This window comes from Neovison vison, chromosome 1 (genome assembly GCF_020171115.1).
Source record: "Neovison vison isolate M4711 chromosome 1, ASM_NN_V1, whole genome shotgun sequence".
Taxonomy (NCBI): Eukaryota; Metazoa; Chordata; class Mammalia; order Carnivora; family Mustelidae; genus Neogale; species Neogale vison.
Window position 1 is genome coordinate 136,939,907 of NC_058091.1, and position 20,714 is coordinate 136,960,620.

At 49.5% G+C, this 20,714-nt stretch overlaps 1 protein-coding gene across 2 annotated transcripts; it reads left to right on the forward strand.

Moving 5' to 3' along the window:
* The first annotated feature begins 1,696 nt into the window (after window positions 1-1,696).
* Window positions 1,697-20,322, forward strand: CD83 (CD83 molecule). Of its 2 annotated transcripts, none has more exons than XM_044238565.1 (5): window positions 1,697-1,759; window positions 1,868-1,983; window positions 15,151-15,361; window positions 17,796-17,902; window positions 19,158-20,322. In XM_044238565.1, exons 1-5 carry the CDS (start codon window positions 1,723-1,725, stop codon window positions 19,284-19,286), a joined length of 600 nt encoding a protein of 199 aa, XP_044094500.1. In that variant the 5' UTR covers window positions 1,697-1,722; the 3' UTR covers window positions 19,287-20,322. The 2 variants fall into 2 exon arrangements, with proteins under 2 accessions (XP_044094500.1, XP_044094508.1); XM_044238573.1 differs by having other exon boundaries at window positions 19,161-20,322.
* The last annotated feature ends 392 nt before the right edge of the window (window positions 20,323-20,714 follow it).

Sequence of the window (20,714 nt, forward strand, 5' to 3'; positions counted from 1 at the left end):
CAAGTCCGGTTGAAGAGTATAAATGGGCATGTTTATTTTGGAGAACATGGTGTCAATGTTTATTTATTTTTTTATTTTTAAAGATTTTATTTATTTATTTGACAGATAGAGATCACAAGTAGGCAGAGAGGGAGGCAGAGAGAGAAAGAGGTGGAAGCAGGTTCTCCACTGAGCCAAGAGCCCCATGCGCTCTTGATTCCAGGACCTGAGCCAAAGGCAGAGGCTTTAACCTACTGAGCCACCCAGGCGCCCCAGTGTCAATGTTTAATAGGGTGGTGGGATTGCTTGGCCAGAGGATCTGACGATGTCCAGCTTCAGGCAACATTGTTTATCACAGTGGCAAGTTGGAAAAAGGCTTAACAGGTATGGGGTCTAGCAAGGCACAGATGTTTTATTAAGAATATATTGCATACAGATGTGCCTGATACTTTCATTTTCTACACTTGTACGCCTGAACATTTCCCAATTAAAAACTTACGTTGGCGAGGGTTTGGGGGAAAGGCACTTACCCTGTCAATTGCGGTAACTACTTCCAAGGGCAACAGTTTATGCTGGCGAGAGTGTTGGGAAACAGGCGCGCTCATACACTGCAGGTGAGAATAGAGATTGAGAACACCTCCGCAAAGGTAATTTTGGCAGTGCTTCATGAAACTGTAAATTCCTTTTGATTTAGCACAATTTCCTCTAGGCATTCATTCAAAGAAAACGAGCAATGTGAGAACAAAGGTTTCTCTCCAAGAAGTTCATCGTAACAGTCACAGCACCGTTTGTAATGTTAATAGTGAAGAAGCCATCTCCCACCACCAAAGATCGCGGACTCACTATAACGTTAGACCCATCATGTCTCACTCGATCTAATTGGTTCCAGTTTGGGGTGGAACTGCCTGATGGAATATTCTGCGGCGAACAACATGATGCTGTTGCAACTTTCTAGTGGGGTGGAAACTCTTGCAAAATATTAAGCTAAAAGAGGGTAGGTTACAAAATAGTGGGTAGAGTGTCCCATTAAAAATACCAGTGTATGCACGGAAGCCAAGACAACGGAAGTCAGCAGAAGCTACTTGTGGGTGAATGGAAGGTGATTTCTATTTTCTTCCGCTGCGTTGTTTTGTTTTGGTCTGCGTGTGTGTGTCTCATTTTAACAGGAGAGGCTCTCCTTGGGCCTGATCGCCCCCGCCAGCAGGCAGGGAGCCACGTACTAGGCTTGCGGAGTTCCGCGGGAAGCCTGAGGCGTCTTTGGTGACAATCGAATCTGGAGAAGAGAAGAGAGTCCCGAGTTCACCTCTGGCGTCACCACCCCCACGCTGGGCGACTGGGGGAGCTGCGCCATCTCTCTGAATCTGGGGTCGTGCCAGGAGTAGACCGCCCCCTCCCCTGGCCGGGCCTCGATCCCGCTCGCGGGGAGGGTCAGCGGGGCCCCGACACGCGCGCCCGCGCCGTTTGCAAAGCCCAAGCGCGCCGCGTCACGCGCGGGTGGTGATCGCCGCGGGCCCGCAGTCACCGCAGCGGCGCGGACTCGGGGCGCGCGGGGGCGGGGCCGCGCGCGGGGGCGGGGCCGGGGCCGGGGCGCCCCGCGGGTGGCAGGCGCCGGGGAGGGCTGGCCGGCCCGCGCTGCCGCCGCCCGCCGGGGATTCCCCCAGGCCGGCTCCCGGGGGAAGTCCCTGTACGCGCGTATAAGACAGCGGCGCCGCGGAGCGCACCCCAGGCCGGCAGTCCCCAGCCATGTCGCGCGGCCTCCGGCTCCTGCTCCTGAGCTGCGGTAGGGCCCCAGACGCCTGTCGCGCCCCCTCCCATCCCCTCTCGGCGACCCCACTCCCCCGCCCCGTCCTCTAGCTGGCTCACGCCGCTCTCTCTGTCGCTCTCGCAGTCTGCAGCCTGGCGTCCGCGACGCGGGAGGTGAAGGTGGCTTGTTCCGAGGAGGCGGACTTACCGTGCACCGTCCACACGGACCCTCAGGGCCCCTACAGAGTCTTCTGGGCCAAGGTAAGCGCGGCGATGCCCGCGGGCGAGGGCTCGGCCGGCTTCGTCGGAGGCAGAGGGGGACCACCTCCCTGGGGGCTGTGTGTGGCCCCCAGCCGGACTGCCTCCAACTCCGGGCTCTTCCCGCATGCCTCCCTTAACCAGTCCCCTCCGCATCTTGGTACCAGGCGATTAGATTAGATTTTTGTTCCCCAAGGACCTAATCCTCTCCCTGCCCCTAAAGGTGGCCTCAAATGAAGGATCCAAATAAGCCCCTGGGAGTGCAGAGACCCTCTTATTTGGATGAATTCTGGAGGCCACCTGTGGTTGTGGCCGGGAGGCCACGAAGGCGGCAGATACGGATCTCAGACAGGAGGCCTGTCCCCAGATTTCTGACTTCTCATGTCTGGGGACTGTGATGTCCAGGATTTGGGGCAGGGAGGGAAGGAATAAAGGACTAGGAGATCATCCGGTGTGATTTCGGCTTGTTTCCCTGCTGGGGTCGTCTGTCAGCCATCCCCATGGTGGGCTCTCCTGGCCCCTCGCTGGTCCTGCTGCCTGGGACTCTGGCAGGCAGCCCCTAGAGGTGAGAGGCACAGCAAGGGGTCATCTGGGAAGGGGCCGGCCTCACCATAAGAGAAGTGAGCTGTTCTGGGGCATTTTTTTTTTTTTTAAGATTTTATTTATTTATCAGAGAGAGAGGGGGGTAGAGAGCGAGCATAGGTAGACAGAATGGCAGGCAGAGGCAGAGGGAGAAGCAGGCTCCCCGCCGAGCAAGGAGCCCGACGCGGGACTCGATCCCAGGATGCTGGGATCACGACCTGAGCCGAAGGCAGCTGCTCAACCAACTGGGGCATTTTTTAAGGACTCCTCTCAACCGGAACATTTTCAGATGCTAAGAGCGCCGTTCTGGCGGTCTTTGACAAGCCAAGCGGTCCCTGGTCTTTTGCTCACCTGCGTACATGAGATTAGGGCCACAGGAGCACCTCTAGTTTGAGCCAAGTGCATGTGATCTCCCAGCCTTAATCAGGGGCTCTGATTGAATTGTCTGACCTTAGAGGAAATCCCGGCATCTGCTGCCTTCCACAGAGCGCAGGCCTTTTCTTCTGCCCTCCAAAAAAGATGCTGTAAGAATCCGCAGCTGCATCAGGCCAGTTAGCAAGGCGGCACGGGACAGCTGTGTGTGTGTGTGTGTGTGTGTGTGTGCGCGTGTGTTCTCCTGACCAGCTGGTCAGTTTCCCCAGACGGTGCTGCAACATTGCGTTCCTGTATTCTGCACAACACCCAGTGGGTGGCCTGCTAATTGCGAAGGTGCTCAGTGAATCCAGGCTGGCTCTCCGTGAGTTCTGGGCACCTGCTATGTCGCTGCTGCCTTGGAGCACCCTATCCTGTAGGAAAGTAGGTTTGTGACTATTCCCACTTCGTTTCCACTGTATTCACAGTGGGATCAGAGAATGTAGCAATTCCGAAATTGTTCTTGTAGTAAAAACAATAGCACTTAAACAGAAATATTATAAAAACATGATTATTTGACTCCTCCCTCTGTGCCAGCCTCTGAGGGGAATCTTTACCTATGTTATCTGTTTCAGTCCTTCTAGTGGACTTAAGAGATCATCTGCCCATTTTACAGAGGAGGAAACTGAGTCTCAGGGTGTGAAGGAATCCCTGCTCACTGTTACCCAGCTGATTAAGGGAGGAGGAGGGTGGGATTTGAACCAAGCAGTCTGATTCCACAACCTGAAGTGGTTTTCAGAGGTGTTATCTTGATGTCTCTGTTTTCTACCTCAGTTACTTAAGGTAAAGAAAGTAAAGGTGTTCTTCATCTAGCCAGGCAGAGACTTAGTTATCTTAAAGAAGGTGGGGAGTAGGAGGAGGGACATGAAACCACCATCCCTTCCCAAGACGAATTTAAAAGAGAAAATAGTATTAATATCCCCAAGGGAGTAATTAAAAAGTACTCATGAAACAAGTAGGTGGCATTTCAGACTGTAAAGTTCCAACAGTTGTCAAGGTAAATCTTCTTGCACAAGGCCGTTTGGAATGTTGCAGTTAACCATGGCAATTAACCTTTGGCTTCTCCTTGGATGTCAGCTGATGATGTAATTCTCTAATGTATGTGCTTGTTTATTGAACATAGTTCTTGCGTGATTTACCCTGAAGGTCTCTCAAACTCTGCTAAAAAAAAAAAAAAAAAAGATGGTCTCTTGGCATTTTCTTTTTTTCTGTTGGTTCATGGAATAGGGTTATTGCAAAATCATGCTGTAGTTATTTCTTTTTCTTTTTTTTAAGAGATAAACTGTGAACAGGTCGTGGTGGATAGGGGAGCTTCGAGATGCCAGTAAACTCTTCAGATCCCTTGAAAACGAAATGCATTGTTCCTTCAAGTGCTTTTTGACAGGTCTCAGCATGTTCTGTAGGTAGTTATTCTTTTCCAGCCCAGTAATTATACTTTTGTGCTTATTATGTTTGTACAACAAAAGTGGGTAGAGTATTCTGGAAATCAGGTCAGTGGTGAAATGCTGAAATACTTAGTTTTACAGAAGATTGAGCATCTTGTCATTTTTCCCCACATCGCTTTCTTGCATAATGTTTCAGTGGACTTGAAGAGGTGGTTACAAAAGGAGGACCGTAAACCTGAGGACCACAGCCAGCTTCGCACATGTCACCTTCCTCCTCATCACTAGTGTGGCTTGTCAGATCTCTTTGCACAGTCCACAGTGAGCTGGACAAGGGAAGCAGAGGGTCCCTTGGAGGGGGTTTGTTGTTGTTTTATTTTGTTTTTACCATCTACCAGATTGATTCACGTTCTCACAAGGACTTCTGCATATCACAATTATGGTTATAATGGCTCACAATTTATTTTTTTGAATTTTTTAAGATTTTATTTATTTATTTAACAGAGAGAGAGAGAGAGAGAGATATCACAAGTGGGCAGAGCAGCAGGCGAGAGAGGGGGAAGCTGGGTCCCTGCTGAGCGGGGGGGTGAGGGGGGCTCGATCCCAGAACCCTGAGATCATGACCTGAGCCGAAGGCAGAAGCTTAACCCACTGAGCCACCCAGGCGCCCCATGACTCACAATTTAAAATACCGTGTACCACTCAGTTCTCCCCCACCATTGGGTATCCTGCCACTATCCAATTGGCAGTGATTACTTGTCATTACCAAAGGACCCATGTAAACTGTGTGTTTCTTATCGTGCAGAAAGATCCAAAACAAAGGGCATCCAATTAGCGTTTGTAACATTAGGGCGAGTGGGGGAAGAAACAGTGTCCATTTTATCCTCTGTTTCGAAGGCACAGTGAGAGGGGCTAGGGGAGGCTTAATACAGACATGCACAGGGGTCCTGGGGGAGTGAGGAGTGGGCAGAGATAGCCCAATTCCTGCTAACCCAACTCTTACTTCCCATGGACCAGTGTCCTTCTAACTGGGATCCATCCGTGGGTCCTCCTCTTATCCTTTCCTGCGTGTACCTGTTAAGGCAGGGGGATGGCTGAGAAGAAATAGAAATGTGAATTCATATATCCAGGAGAACAGCAGCTAGACTTAAGCCTTTCAAGTTGTGAATTGACTGTGGTTGTTTAGGGAGATCTTTTGAGAAATTACGTAAGCCGACTTTGGTCCAGCATCTCTCCCATTGGCTGTGAGCCTCTTGCATCAGAGGGCACAGCGCCATCCCACGTTGGCCAGGAGTAAGCCTGTCCATTAAGGAGATACTCCTGGGCTTCATGCTGAGCAAAAGTGTGGTCATAGTCTCTTTACAGAAGCTGCACTAGGTTTGGAGGGAGAGGACGATACTGGATGGGGTGTTTGAGCATGGTGATTTTGCCGCCAGTGATAACAAGTGGTTATTTATCAGAGAGGTGCACTGCCATCTTGTAGCGTGCTGGGAGCACTGATAGCCTATGCTGATGCATAACGAAAGAGGATATGTAGTGTCACCCTGGGAGATGACATTGCGGGGGTGAGGACAGAGACGCGTCACAAGACAAATGCCCTTTTCAGATTATTTCCAGCGGAAGGGAGAAAGGGGAAGTAAGACTGATTTCAGAGGTCAGTCTTGATTTTGTAATAGTGAGAAGGGCCCCCAGCGGGGACAGATCCTGGACTATCTCCAGGCTTAATGGAGCTGGCGGAGAGCTGGTTAATGGCTTGCATGAAGCAGCTTTGAAAGTTCAAGGATAGTCCCTACGCAGATCTTGCTTGTTCTCCATCTGTTATGAAGCTGTCTTCCGTGTGTGTTGCAAATCTCCTTTTCAGTGTAGTTGTATTTTCTGTCTTGACTGCCTTGTGTGATGGCGCCCCAAAAGCAAGAAGCCCTCAAAAGCAGAATCCCTTAGCAGAGGCTGGAATTGATGACCCGTCTGGGCAGATGTAATCTACACGGCCACAAATGCTGGTGGTGAAGGAGCCAGTGTGTGCCACTTACTAGATCACTAGACTTCCTTGAGTCTAGAATTTTATCTGCTGTGAGACAGAGTGAAGAGCATGTTTTTAGGAGAGGAAGGAGACGTTCTCATCTTAAACAGAGAAGCCCTGAGACACTGAAATGTGAAAGTGATGTGTGTGTTAGCATCAAAGGAAAGTTCTGCCATCCTCATTAGTACCTACTTGACCTGGTTGAATTGCTTTTATGGGCTTTACCTTAGGTCAAACCATGAAGAACTATAAAGTTAGTTTTCAGAAGTCTCTTGTATTGACATTCGGATTAGCCAACATTTCTAAAGTCCCAGCGTATTCCAAGTCCTGGCCCTCGTGCTGGCCATCTTAAAATCAACAGGGGGCTTTTGCCAGAGGATCATCTTGAGCAAAGGAGTGGAAAAGGAACCCACAAGCATTTTGGGGAACCAGTGGGATGACCCAGGATCTGTTAGGGAGAATTGTACAGGAGAGGGCTGGGAGATGTTACAGAGAAGGCTGGGACCAGATGGTGAGGAACCTCGGATGCCCAACGATAATGGTTGAGAACTCCTTTTGGCAGCAAGGAGTCATTGAAAGTTTTTAAGCAAAGAGAATGACCTAATGGCACATATTTGCAAAGAAGAGCATATCTCTTGTGGTGAAAGACATACTCAGATTCATCCTGGGAGATGCTGAGTCCCAGAGGGAGACCATGTTCTCTCCCTGCAGCAAAATCCAATCAGGTCAACTCAGCCGAGACCTCGACACATTTCTGAGATTTGCCTTCCCTTCTTTCTTGGCCACCTGTTGTGTCCCCACGATTCTATAAACGAGTCGGCAACACAGCACGTGGCTGCCTCGGAGGGGCTCTGCAAGTCTCAGCCAGCCGCGAACAGGTCATCACTGAGATTTTGGGGACAATGACAAATCAGAGCAAAGTTGCTCCGGTCTTACTGTAGGAGGAAGGCGGCAGCTGGGGATTAAACAAAGAAATCAAAACCTTGTTTTCCATGAGTAAAAGGGGGAACCTAGGTCATGTGAGAAACAGTATTATCTTACTTCTGTATTTGGTTATGTCACTACACAAAGAAGAGGAAGTTAGGAGAAGGTCTCAGTGATGTAAGGGAAGGTTTAGCATAGAGCAGGGCTAAAAAGGGATTCATTACCTTAAAAAGGGTTTCTTCATCTGAAATTGTTTGCATAATCTTTGGACTTGGGAACCCAAGGCTTATTTCTATCACCTGGCGTTTTGTGGAACCTCAACCAGTCTACTGTATGTTCTTGTCCCAAATCTCTAGGAGACAAGAGATTCCAGAAGAGGGGGTAGTTCATTAGGATTATAGGTCTGGGTGGGGAAAGCCCACGAGAAAAGCAGGGTGCCACTGCCATAAGCAATTCATAATCAGGTACCCTGGGCCAGTTCTGGAGCACAAGGGTTCTGAATCGGATTAGGTCTGGAGGAGAGGCACGTATGTGAGTTCAGGGGACAAGGGACTGGTCTACAGGCTGAAGCCATGTGGAGAGACCTCCCTCCATGTCACATTAATTTATGGGGCAGTTTGAGGTGTCCCTATCGGTGAGGACCCTTTTCAGTTGCGAAGTGTTGTGATCCAGTCAAAACTCGCTTCAAGTAAAGGGAATATATTGGTTTATATAGTTGAAATGGGAAAAAACCCACAAAACTTTAAAAGTGTAATTCACACTTGAAATTGAATTGTGTCCCACAGGAAGATTAGCTCCGGTATCGGCAAATGTAACCTTATACAGAAATGGGGTCTTTGCAGAAGTCATCAATTAAAAAGTCATCAGTTTAAAGCAAGGTCATACTGAGTACCTAGGGTGGATCCTAATCCAATGCCTGGTGTCCTTGTAAGAAGAGAAAACAGAGCCACCGACATAGACACACAGGGAGAACACCGTATGAAGCAGAGGCAGAGACTGGCGGGATGCGTCCACAAGCCAAGGAATGACAAGGATGTCTGGCAAACACCAGGAGCTTCAGGAATGGGGCATGAAGCAGATTCTCCCCTGGACACGTCAGAGAGAGCCTGGCCCTGCCAGCCCCTCACTTCTGGGTTTTTGGCCTGCAGAGCTGTGAGAAAACACATTTATTTTTTAAAATTTTATTTAAAAAAATTTAATTCCAGTATAGCTATCCCACGGTGTTATGTTAGTTTCTCATGTACCGTGTAACAATCCAACAGTTCTGTACGTGACTCTGCGTTCTTCATCCCCTTCACCTAATTCGCCCATCCCCCACCCGCCTTTCCTCCGGTCACCATCAGTTTGTTCTCTAGAGTTAAGTCTGGTTTTTGTTTGTCTTTTTTTTTTCCCTTTGTTCATTCATTTTGTTTCTTAAATCCCACTTCTAAGTGAAATCGTATGGTACTCGTCTTTCTCTGATTGACTTATTTCACTTAGCAGAATACTCTCTAGCTCCATCCACATTGTTGCAAATGGTAAGATCTCATTCTTTTTTATGGTTGATAATATTCTATTGTGCACCTGTGTATGTATGTGTATATGTGCACACACACGCGTGCACGTGCACACACACACACCCCACATCTGCTTTAGTCATTCATCCATCAGTGGATGGTAGGGCTGCCTCTGTAGTTTGGCTATTGTAAATAATGCTATAGTAAACATAAGGAGGCATACATCTCTTCAAATTAGTCTTTTCATCTTCTTTGGGTAACCACCCAGTAGTGGAATCACTGGATCATAGGGTAGCTCTATGTTTAATTTCTCGAGGCATCTCCGTACTGTTTTCCACGGTGGCTGCACAAGTTTGCATTCCCACCAACTGTGCACAAGGGTGCTGAGAAAATACATTTCTGTTATTTCAAGGGGCTCAGTGTTGCACTTCGTTATGGCAGGGTCGGCAACAAATACAGCTGGATTTAGAGGTTCGTGACTATTTCCAGGGCTTGGTGTCTTTCTGTCCCTCAACTCTTCCTTTCTTCATAGTAGTTTTGTCATCAGCCTCCATTCACATGGCGGGGAGACAGTGGCTGGTAACCGCAGTCTTGCGGACCCTCTCAGGATCCCGTGCAAAGGAAAATATTGTGCCTCTCTTCTCATATTTCAGCAAATGTCTGATTATATTTAAGTGGCTTTGATTGGGTCACATGGCCATCGGAGCCGGTCTTTCTGGTCCCAGATGTCAGGGCTGAGTTACGTGTGCCTCCTCTAGAACCAGGTGTCGAGATCTCGGAAGGCTTTGAATCAGTGCTCATAAGACTGCCCCTTCCAGGCCCCGCAGGACCCAGAAGTTGCAGAAGGAAGAAGGGACGCTTGGCGTGAACAACAAAAGGGCAAATCCCAGTTTCAAAAGATTTTGCCGCATTTATTACCGTGATGCTTTAGTAAATTCAGAACGTTGTGGATATCTTGGATGCATCATGGGTTGAAAAACAATTTCTCTTTTGAACAGAGGTTGGGACTTCTAGAACAACTTTTCCAGGGAGGAAACAGGAAGTAATCAGCAGTAAAGAATGATGGAGAGCATGGAGAGCGTGGAAAGCTATCAGATAGAACAACTTCTACGACCAATGTTACCCATTGTCAAGCACTTTCATATGTTTTCGCTTTGGATACTTAAAATAGCTTCCCGTAGCAAGTAAGAGAGTCACAGGTGGGGAAGTGAGACTCAGAGATGAGGTGCTTTACTGAAGACGACCCAGCTCATGGACCACGAATCTGCACACTGGGCCTTTGATTCCAAAGCCAGTGCCCTTGTAACTCCCTCATTTTCTCTAAACGTTGCCCGTTCACTTGGCAAATGCCTTTTGAATAATTCCAGTGTGCCAGGAGCTATTGAGAATGCTGAATGAAATGTGGGCTGGGAAAAGGAGAGAGAGAGGTAACACGTTTAGGGCTCTCTGTGTGATGGACAGATGGCTGCAGGGCTGATGGACCGTTCTACAACACCCGTCCATCATCACGGGCGCCTTCACACCGCCCTGGTGAGTCACAATGACCCCCGTGTCCCCAGACAGGAGCCGCCGGGTCAGTTGTCCAAGAGCAGAATGAGCTTCGGTGGGGCTGGGCTCTGCTTCCAGGTCCGATCGACTCCAAAGCCTGTGCTCTTAATTTCGTTGTCTCTGCCATACGCATAACTCTCTTAGCAGCCGTAAATTCAGCTCTGTCTGTTAGACCCAGTAAATTTCAAAGTGGAAAATCATTTTTCCAATAAAACTACACTTAGAAAAAAACGATGTTAATGCGCATACATTCTGCCCTCATTATGACATCAACCTCCAAGCCAAACTATTTTGCACGTTATAAAGAGCTGTTTTTATGATGAATGAGGATTATATTGGCACTTTAATTGAGTTAGAAACCAAGGTACATGAAAGTTAGTGCATGAGAAATGCAATAAAGAAAAAGCTGTTCAATGTGATTGGAATATATCAGATTACTTTCATACCACCTTTAAATACATAGAGTCCATACCTTTAAATACGTTTAATCAAATTGTTGGATTAAATATTTAAATGCATATAGAAGCACACACATTTTGCTTCTCAAAAAGCTCTCTTCCTTTTCTTTTAGTTTTCTATCACATTCTTAACAGATCTCATGTATGATAAATTTGAATTCCAGATTTGTGATCAAAATTCTCTCTTTGCAGCAGGCATGGAACTATTTGCTCTCTTATATTCAAATATGGTAATTGGATAAAATTATTTAAACTGAAAAAATAACTTTTCACAGTAATAAGATTTTTGACTGAAATATCAGTTCAACTCCAACATATTAATTCTTTATTTGATTTCTTTTATTCTAGTTTAAATTTGTCCATCATTAAAACAAACACTTAATTCACATGCCCTTAAAATTAATACTTGTATTTGTTTCCTTAAGTATTCGTCAAATTAAAGAGTTTATTTAATTTGGGCCTTGTGGTTTCCTTAAGGTAAAATCTCCATTTTAGAGAAAGAATATGTTACTCAAATTATTTAATCACACCGAGGGCCTTGAGACAAATCAAATGTCCCTTGGTTTTCTGAAAATGAATTATCTCATACTTTACCCTTCTCTAATCCAATCAAAAATATAGAATTGTCAGCATAAGAGTTAGTGCAAGGAGCGTGGATTTTTAAAACATAATTGGGATGACTGTTTTGAGGAATTAATTTGCCCAAATCGTGTTGTGGTTTAGCACACTACAATATTAGCTTTGTAAAGTACGCATTAAATAGTCCCCATCAATTACGCTTGGCTGTGAATGAATCCGAGGGTTCCTTTTGTTATAAATTACTATTTCCTAAAATGCTTTTGCAGAGAAGCAATGAAACGCGTTTGGATTTGGAACGTTTAAAGAGCCGTTCTTTGCCAGTGGTTGATTTTGAGTCAGCTCAGATGTTTATAAGAACTCCTAAAACAAAGCCAAGTTGAGGATGGCCCCTTCTCTGGTTGCTTTGTTTCCCTCTTTCTGAAATTCTTTGGTTCTTGTACGGTGCTGCTTTTGCCACAGTGGACTCCGCTGATAGCTGCTTGGTCACAGAACTGAAGTTAATGATTTGAACTTTTGGATAAAAAGTCTCTTGGTATTGCTGGTACCTGCTTGCTCTTTGAGTATACGATGTGAACATAAAATCCACAACTATTTTTGCAGCTGTAGGCAAATCCCAGAATCCCCAGATGAAATCACGTGAGATCTGTCTTGAAATGGCATAAAGAAGGGGGACGAGGCACTGTGTGTACCTACAGCTTGAAGCAAGACGGAGTGTTCTGGAACATTTCCAGGTGCCCAGAAGGCTCCTTTTGCTATATTGGTCATCAGGCAAAGACCGCTGCTTGTGACTTTGACAGGAGTTCCCAAGTTCAGCCAGTCGTCTGCTCAGTTTTCCGGGTCATTCAGGAAGACCCAGGAAGAGGCCATTGGAAGATGGCCCCATGAGAGTTATTTTACCATGACCCCTTGGATGGCTGTGATGGGTCAGTAAATCAAAATTCTGCAGGTTGCTTTGGGGTTCTTTGTTTGGCCTTTTCCCTTCTTCTTTCTTCTGTCTTTCTCATGCTCTCACTTGGCCTTTGTTCTGCCCTTTGAAAATAACTAGAGGCCCTCTGGAGGTTTTGCCAAAGGCCCTGTGGAAATCTGACCATTGAATAAACGCCTTCACTGTTGTTACTGCTGATTTTTAAAGTGAATTCTTTTCTGCGGCTAGGCGGAAGGCTGCCGCCAGTCCGTTCTGATCACTTGCACACACTTGCTCCAGCCGGGTTTAGCAGCAGCAGGATCATAGGGCCACCTTTCTGTAAATAACCGCACTAGTTTGTTTCCTCCCCCTCCAGAGGGCTCTGTGGTTTTGATCTTGACTTTCAGATGTTCTTTCCGATTTGAGGGAGGGGTCACTGGATGGGACCAGAGACTCCCAAGGAGAAAACCGGAGATAGATAATCAAAATGATTGTTGTGACCAAGTGTCTGTTGTTTCAGATGCAGGATTTCTAGCAAGACAGGGTCTGGTGAAATCTATCAGAAATAAATTGAGCTGATGTCTTTGGAGGTTAATTCAGAAAATAAGGGCGGGGGAGACATGGACGCAGCAGAGACGGGACTGTGTTCCTTCAAAGTGGTGGTGTGGAGGTGTGAGGGCAGCTCTCGGGACACATGGTCCCTGGAGGGTCCTGGGCACCTGCCCCTCAAAAGCCTGGTAGGAGGAAACCCCTCTGCCAGGCCGGGGGAGGGGGCAGGCGTGAGTACACGATGAGGCTGCAGTTTGTGGTTTAATTAGGCTTGAAAAGAGAAAAATGGGGCTCAAGTTGATGTATTCCAGAATCAGTTATGTGACTTGAATTCCCCTTGAGTTTCCTTGGGCACCCCTTGTATTTTGCCTTATTTTTGATCATCTGAAGGCCCCGGTGTGCAGACCCTTGATGATTTAGGGAGGAGTCTTTCAACACAGGAGGAACCATCAAGAAGTGGGATTTACTTCCAGAGACTCTGCCTGAGCAGAGCCGTTCGTCTCGGCCTGTGAGGGGGCAGTTGAGTGGAGCGGGTTTCTTGAGGGAGCGGTAAATCTGCCACCAGATGTCCCTGCAGCCCGCTCCGCAGCATGCTAACGAGCCTGCAGCCGGGCTTTCTGTCTGCCTCCAGGTGCGTGCCCTCGCTTAGTGAATGCAGCAGAAGCCAGCGAGCGTGTGGGTAGTGTGTGGTGTGTGTGTAGCACATGTGTGCTGTATGTATGTATGTATATTATGTGCGTACTTTGTATAGTGTGTGTATTGTGTGTGCAGTGTGTGTGGGTGTAATGTGTGTGGTGTGTGAAGTGCGTGTGTAGTGTATGTGCTGTGTGTGTCATATCTGTGTGCAGTGTGTGTATTATGGGGATGGATGCGTGTATGTTGTGTGTCTGCAGCATGTTTGTAGTGTAGTGTGTGGCGTGTGTATAGTGTGTAGTATGTGATGTGGATGAGGCCTGTGTGTAGTAGTGTGTGGCGCATGTGTAGTGTGTGGTGTGTGTGTAGTGTGTAGTGTTTGGCGCATGTGTGGTCAGTAGTGTGTGGTGCGCGTGCCGCGCGTGTAGTGGGGGTGTACAGCCTGCGTGCAGGCGTGCGTGTGTGCCCTTTCCCGCACAGCCCCTGCCTCCCCGGGCCCGGCCCCGATTCCTTGGCCCCTGCGGTCCCCGCACCGGCTCCCCCACGGCCAGCGGGAGAGGAGCTGCTGGCTCCCGGCGCAGGTGACACACAGGGAAAGGCATGTGACGCAGGGCGGGGAACGCTGCTGACTCCGAAGGTCTTTCCCGGAGGTGGCTTAGGGCGCTGTCCCAGCACTGGGGCAGGGAAGCAGTGCCACCGAGGCGCAGGCTCCATGCCGGCCCCGGCCATCGGACCCAGGGCGGGGTGCCCCCCTGAGCGCCGACAACAGTGACTGGTCTTCTCGTTTGTGTCCATCAGTTTTGGAAGCTAGAAAACATTTCCGTGGGGGAGCGGCGCGCAAGCTCATCCAGGAAACGCAAACTCTCCACGGGGGAATGGGGTGGTCCCTTAACCTTGCAAGTAACAGAAGACGCAAAGACGCCACCAACCGGACCGCGGAGACAGTTCAGGGAGGGAGGCCGCCCCATCAGCGGGGCTGGACTCGTCGGCCTTTCTGGGCGGGGACGGTGATTGCGGCGGTCAGGTCCTTCCACGTGGGTCCTGGCGTGAGCCGCGCGCCATCTGACACAGCCCGTCTGCACACGGGGTGGTGGCCGCGCCCTCGTGCCCCGCTGGAGGCTCAGCACGGTGTCCCGCGGGGGCCCTGCGCACACCACGGCTGGAAGGACGCAGTGTCCATTTCTAGGAGCCCCGGCTCAGGCGCCCCGGTGCTGTCCGCTGAGCCGCCCCCGCTTGGGAACATTTAGATGAAGGGCCGAGATGCTAGGAGTCACTCAGTGGGGGGAGCTGGTATTGGAAGGAAACAAGAGAACGTTTCAGACAGAGCCGTCCGCCGCGAAATGGGACTCGAAGTGATTCATGCGCTTCCGCTCGTCACCCTGGTCTGGCGGTCGTTCTTGTCCATGGCGCGGCTCTGTCCTTCGGGGAGGCTGGAAGCTGGGTTACACGGAATCACCAAAGGCAGGCCTCACCCTGTCCCAGCAAAGATAGAGCCTGAAAGAATTTTCATAGATTTTTCTCCTCCTCCCTGGAAGGCCACACATGCATAATATTTTGTTTTAAAAAAAACTAGCTGAGGATGAATGTTATGAAAACAGGAGGCAGAACCTTGATGGTGGTGGGGGCGCGGGGCGAGTGTGCAGGCCATGTCACAGTGTGATGAAGTGTGACTCTTTCTCGACAGCTGCCGGAGGGTGGCGAGGAGGGGATGGAGGTGCCCCAGGAGGGTCTGCGGTCCCACCCGCAGAAAGAAGCCTCCTTAGAAGCCTTCGGGGAAGGACTCTACTTGAAGATCTGGAACACTAGCCGCTGCCACGCGGGGACGTACAGGTGCACGGTGGAGGAGCTGGATGGGCAGAGAAACCAAAGCAGCACCGTGACCTTGAAAGTGACGGGTGAGTGACCTGCTGCCCCTGTTTCCTCCTTGCAAAACGCATGGGTACTTGCAGGAGGTCCTAAAACCCATCCTCCCGACTGGAGTCTGACTGGGAGCTTTGGGTCGCATCCATGGTTAAAAGCTAAATTCTCCTACAAGAATGTCATAACCTTTTCTGCTCCTTCCTTCCTTCCCTCCCTTCCTTCTTCCCTTCCTTCCTTCTAAAGACAGATCTACCCTAGTCGGATAGATAGATACCAAATGTAGCTAAACCATGAATCCGGGTGTTGTGTATTCCTTCAAGAGCCCTTTGAAGCAAATTGGAAGTATCCAAGACTAATTTTTGGAGGACAGAAAAACCGTGTAGTCCTGAATGCATCAGGCGGCTATGTTCCGCCTTTCGGGCCTTTCTAACCTGGCCTAAGGGGGCTGTGTCTTGTTGCCACCTTTTTACCACGAGAACAGCCTTTCCCTCCCCTTTACCGTGACGACTTTGCCCCACACCTCACCTAGGGCGGAAGAAAAAGGACACGTGGGAAAATAACGTCCCAGGGACAGAGCGCACATTTTTGCTCTATGCGGTTATACCAAGACTGGAGCTCCAGTACAAGGATTGTCTCTTAGGATTTTTTTTTCTCGTACTTTTTCTTTATGGAGCTTAAAATGTGCCTTGCTTCTGACTTTTGCCCAGCGCTTATTAGGGGTGGAGGCTTGAAGTGAGAGACATGCTGTTGTCATAGAGTTTTGTGATTTTTGCACCATAATAACTTTTCCCTTTTATTAGGAATGTGAAAGGAATCTGACCCAAGAGGATATTCCTTTTTTTTTTTTTTTTTTACAAGAACAGGATCGCTGTGTAGGGCTCAGTGTTTGGATTTGGCTCACTGTCTCTCTCTCTCTCTCTCACACACACACACACACACTCTCTCTCTCTCCTTATGCCCGTCTCAGTCTCCAGCCCGTTATGCTGCTCTGTTGACCTTCGCGCACCTGCTGCCTCTAACACGACCCGCCCTGTGCTGGTCTCTGCAGCGGCCGCCACACAGCGGGCTGTGCGTGAATATTCACGCTCACACGAGTGCCCGAGGGAGAGCAGAGAGAGGAGGCATGTCCTGTGGTGCGCGGAGCCCAGAGAAACAGAGAACAGCTGCTTTCCTCCCTCTCCTCTCCCGACGGCTGTGTTGCATGCAGCTTAGCTGGCGTGTCCCTTGGATCTGGTTCTGTTAGGAGCAGGGCTGCTCATTAGTATGTGACCTTGGGCCAAACGCAGTCCTCTCATCCCTAAAACGGGGGCCCTCCCCTCTCCAACATGCTCTTATGGTGACGGAAGAAGGCGATATTGTACTCAAATGATTTGTCCCATGCCTGGATGCACTGAGTGCCAGATAAAGGTTAGGCACCATTAAGACGATGGCTCTCTACCTTTCTTTTCTTTAGTCCCAGACCCTGGCGAGATCCCATTCTCTATTGCCACTTATGAGATGTTGAATCTAGCCTTAGGGGTTGCCAGCAACCCCTGGCCGTGGGGGAGGACCTCCCCCATCATCTGCACTCCACCTGCCCCTGCCTGGGCCTTCCAGCAGATTCAGCACACATTGGCTGTCACATCTGAGTGAGGAGAGGCTGTCCCGTCCATGTGTCCTCCTGGGCAGAAGGTCTGGCTGCTCCTGTCGACCCCTTGGCATCCCCAAGGGCTGCAGCCATAGCCTTTGGCAGTCGCTGGGGGGAGCCCCTTGGCTCACCTTGGCTGCTGGCCTCGGCTGAGGAGTCTCCTGATCCTACAGAAACGTGCTGACTCTGTCACCAGCCGGGCAGCTCGCCCGCCTTGTTCCTTCATCCCCTGGTCCTCCCGACGGCAGAACACCTAGCATTCCCCACAGCACCGAAGAAGCTAGATAGATCACACACAGCTTCACAAAGGGTGCTGCATCCGGTGCGAAGACGTCAGACAAGCCAGGAGAGGCCCGGCCTCTGAAATGGAGACAGATGGGCAGCGGGGCCAGTCTGGCCTGGACTCCCAGCCCTGGCACCCGCCTCACTGCCTCAACCTCTCTGAAGCCCGACCCTTCCGTCTATAAGACAGAGATGCTCCCACCTGCCTCCAAAGCTCGAGTGAGATCCGTAGGCCAGGCCCGTTGCACTCGGCCAGGCACAGGTGCGAGTGAGCGCCAGCCACCACAGTCACCATGGTCACCGCGGTCACCGCTGTCGCCGCTGTCACCGCGGTCACCGCTGTCACCGCGGTCACCGCTGTCGCCACTGTCACCGCGGTCACCGCTGTCACCGCGGTCACTGCTGTTGCTGGCGCTCTTCTTCCCGACGGCGCTGGCGTGAGGTTAGGAGCGGGAGACAAGCAGGGCTCGCAGAAAGCCAGTGCGAAGCATTCTCAGCTTTTCATCATGGTCAGAAAGTCCTGTTCAACGGCCTCACATTCTGCTCACGCTTTGTTTAAGGGTGCCCTAAGGAGCGCAAAGAGGACACTTTTCAGAAATACCGAGCTGAGATCGTGCTGCTGTTGGCGCTGGTCGTCTTCTACTTAACACTCATTATCTTTACTTGTGTAAGTAGCTTTTTAAAAACTCCGATGACGATGGAAAGACAGGCCGGGGCACCAATCCGAATACATGCTGTAGACTGGGGATCATTTAATGGTGGCGAGAGATGTTTCTCTGAACCCTGCACCTGCCAAGGCACCCGCACGGTGAGGTCACTGTGGGAAGCGCCGGGCTCGCTTTCCATCCGCTCGCCCTGCGCAGAGCACCATGAGGAGAAAACAAAGCAAGGCGTGCGAGGCAGGTTTGAGAAGGCCCGGGTGGGAACAGTGGGGGTCAGCGCAGCGGCAGCCTTCCACATTCCGGGTCAAAGGCACCACTCTTGCCGTAGGCTAGTGATCTGGGGCAATCACGGTAGTAGACTCGTTTCCTTCTCCTGACCTTGAACTGCTTCCTCCCAGCGGGTTCTCTTCTCTTATATTTTCAGACCTTCCACCCACTCCTTGAGAATTAACCCCGAGAAGCCAGGGTAGTGGGGCGTACAGGGAGTGTCCTGGTGTGAAAGATGGCTGGCTAGTGCTTAAGTGTCCTTGACATGCCCTTGAACCGTTGGTAGCAGGCTTTCCAGCTTCAAGACCCTGACCCTTTCTACACATGGCTACGTACCTGGATTGACCAGAGTTGTAGGGGAGCAAGGCCAGCTCTGGGTGGGGCCCACTAGGAAGTGCTCTGTCCCATAGATCACAACATCGTCAGGAAGGACTGGCTAGTTGGGGACCAGGACAGAGCTCACCCAAGAGCTATCCCCGGGCCAGTTCTTGTCACTCACTGGCCCCCACCATTCATTTCCTTGCCTCTCTGGCCATGAACTCATCTCTTGGGTGCTATTTTGGACATCAGCCAATCCAGTAAGCACCTACTATATACAGGCATTCAGCTAGGCACCGATAGGGGACATAAAAAGGTTATAGGGCATAGCTCTTGCTCTCAAGGAGCTTATGACTTGATTGTTAGAGTTATTTGTGCACAAGATAGTTAGAATTACTGGAGCGCAAATTTTAAAATTGAGTGACTTTAGTTTTTTGCAGGCAAATTCCTGTCTCGGTGGGCACTGATTTTCGCTGAAGATAACTAACCGTAGGGGCTGAAAATGACCTCAGTCTGTAGTCAGGGGATCTTGTGGTCAGTTTGGAGTTGCCAGTGAAACAGTAGGAGCCCACTTGTAGACTGAACGAGGCTGCCAGAGTGAGCTGGCGAGCCCACTCTTAGGGAACGATGCATTTTCCCGATTATTCATCTCTCAACTTACCTTTTGTTTTTTAGAAGTTTGCACAACAACAGAGTATTTTCCCAGATTTTTCTAAGCCTGTCATGGAACGAGCGTTTCTCCCAGTCACCTCCCCAAAGAAACATTTGGAGCCAGTGACTCTTCCCAAGACCGAAACGGTATGAGCAGGATTTCTGCCCGTTATATTTCCTAAAGTCGAAGAAGGCTCAGTGGTATGCCGGGACGTCCCTCAGGACGAGAGAAGAATGAGCCCCACACCGAAGAAAGCATCCTGCCTGGGAAGGATGTTCTTCTGAAACCCATGACAGCGGATCCCAGCCCACTTTTTTGTGAGCAGGACTTCAGAAACTATTATGTGACCACGTAGTGTGGGGCCACCTGCAGGAAGTCCCCGGTTCTGCAGCTCCACAGCTACCTTCCCTAGCATGTTCTTCAGCTATCTGGTCAACCTCTTGGAACTCTTTTCAGTCATGTACAAGCTATGGTGAGACGCAGTTGGAAAGAGATCTTGGGAAATACGGATGCCTGGAGCCGGCCCTGTGACAGACTTGTCAGGACCGCTGTCCTCTGCACATCTGGGAAACATCTCTTTGAATTTGCTGTGTTTTCTTGCACCAGCCCAGACGGTTTATATCTGGGAGAAATCGACAGCCAAACTGTGAGACAGTGGGGAACATTTAGCAAACAATTTCCCAGTGTGAAGGCTCTGCTATTACGAAGGAGTATTGTGTGTGCATAGAAATAACAAGTTGATGAACTGTTCTCAAATGGGGCCTTTTCGTCTGGGAAAGACACCCATAAAGGAGCAATAAAGAAGAGAGCTATGTTTATTTTTATAGCCATAGATACCCGTCAAAGAAGGATTTGTCTTTTGTTCTCCTTTTGGAATCGACATGTATAGTCAGGTGTCAGGGCTGACGGACAAGTGACCTCAGTGTGGCGAGTGAGTGAGAGGTCAGAGAAGTCGGAGGGCATGACCGTGGGAGAGCCGGATAGGTGATGACCAGCTGGAGATGCTGGCCCAGCCATGCAATCCGGCTTCTAGCCTCAGTTGTCTCACTGCCTGCCTGCATGATCTTGAGCAGGGTCCTCATGATTTCTCCTTTCTCAGCTGTAAACCGAAAGGTTGTTGTCTGAGTTGATTGCAATAATGTATGTGAAAATGCTTTGGAAAAGCATAAAGCACTATAAAAATTTGAAGCTCCGTTGGGGTCATTATCCTTGTTATTACAGTGGTCTTCTGGGCACGAGAAAATAGCTTTCACTTTTCATGTTTTCCAGCGTTCCGAACAAAGAAGGCCACAAATAAGATTTTTCCATAGTCTTCTGTGAGTTATTTTGGGGAAGGGAGGAGGCCAGGTCAGTGACACAGCAGCCAATAGTACTCCAAGATATGGACGCCCAGGAACCCCTGAGCCATGGGGAGAAGGGAGTCCACAAATGTTGCATTGACATTTTGACAGTTGCTCTATTTCTTTTATCAAACTTGGCCCTTTCCCAGTTTTCTTTCCAAAGAGATCTTATCCCATTAGTAGTGTGTGCACAGCCCACAATGATATTAGGGGGTCAGAGGGAAGCCGAGATAATTCTGT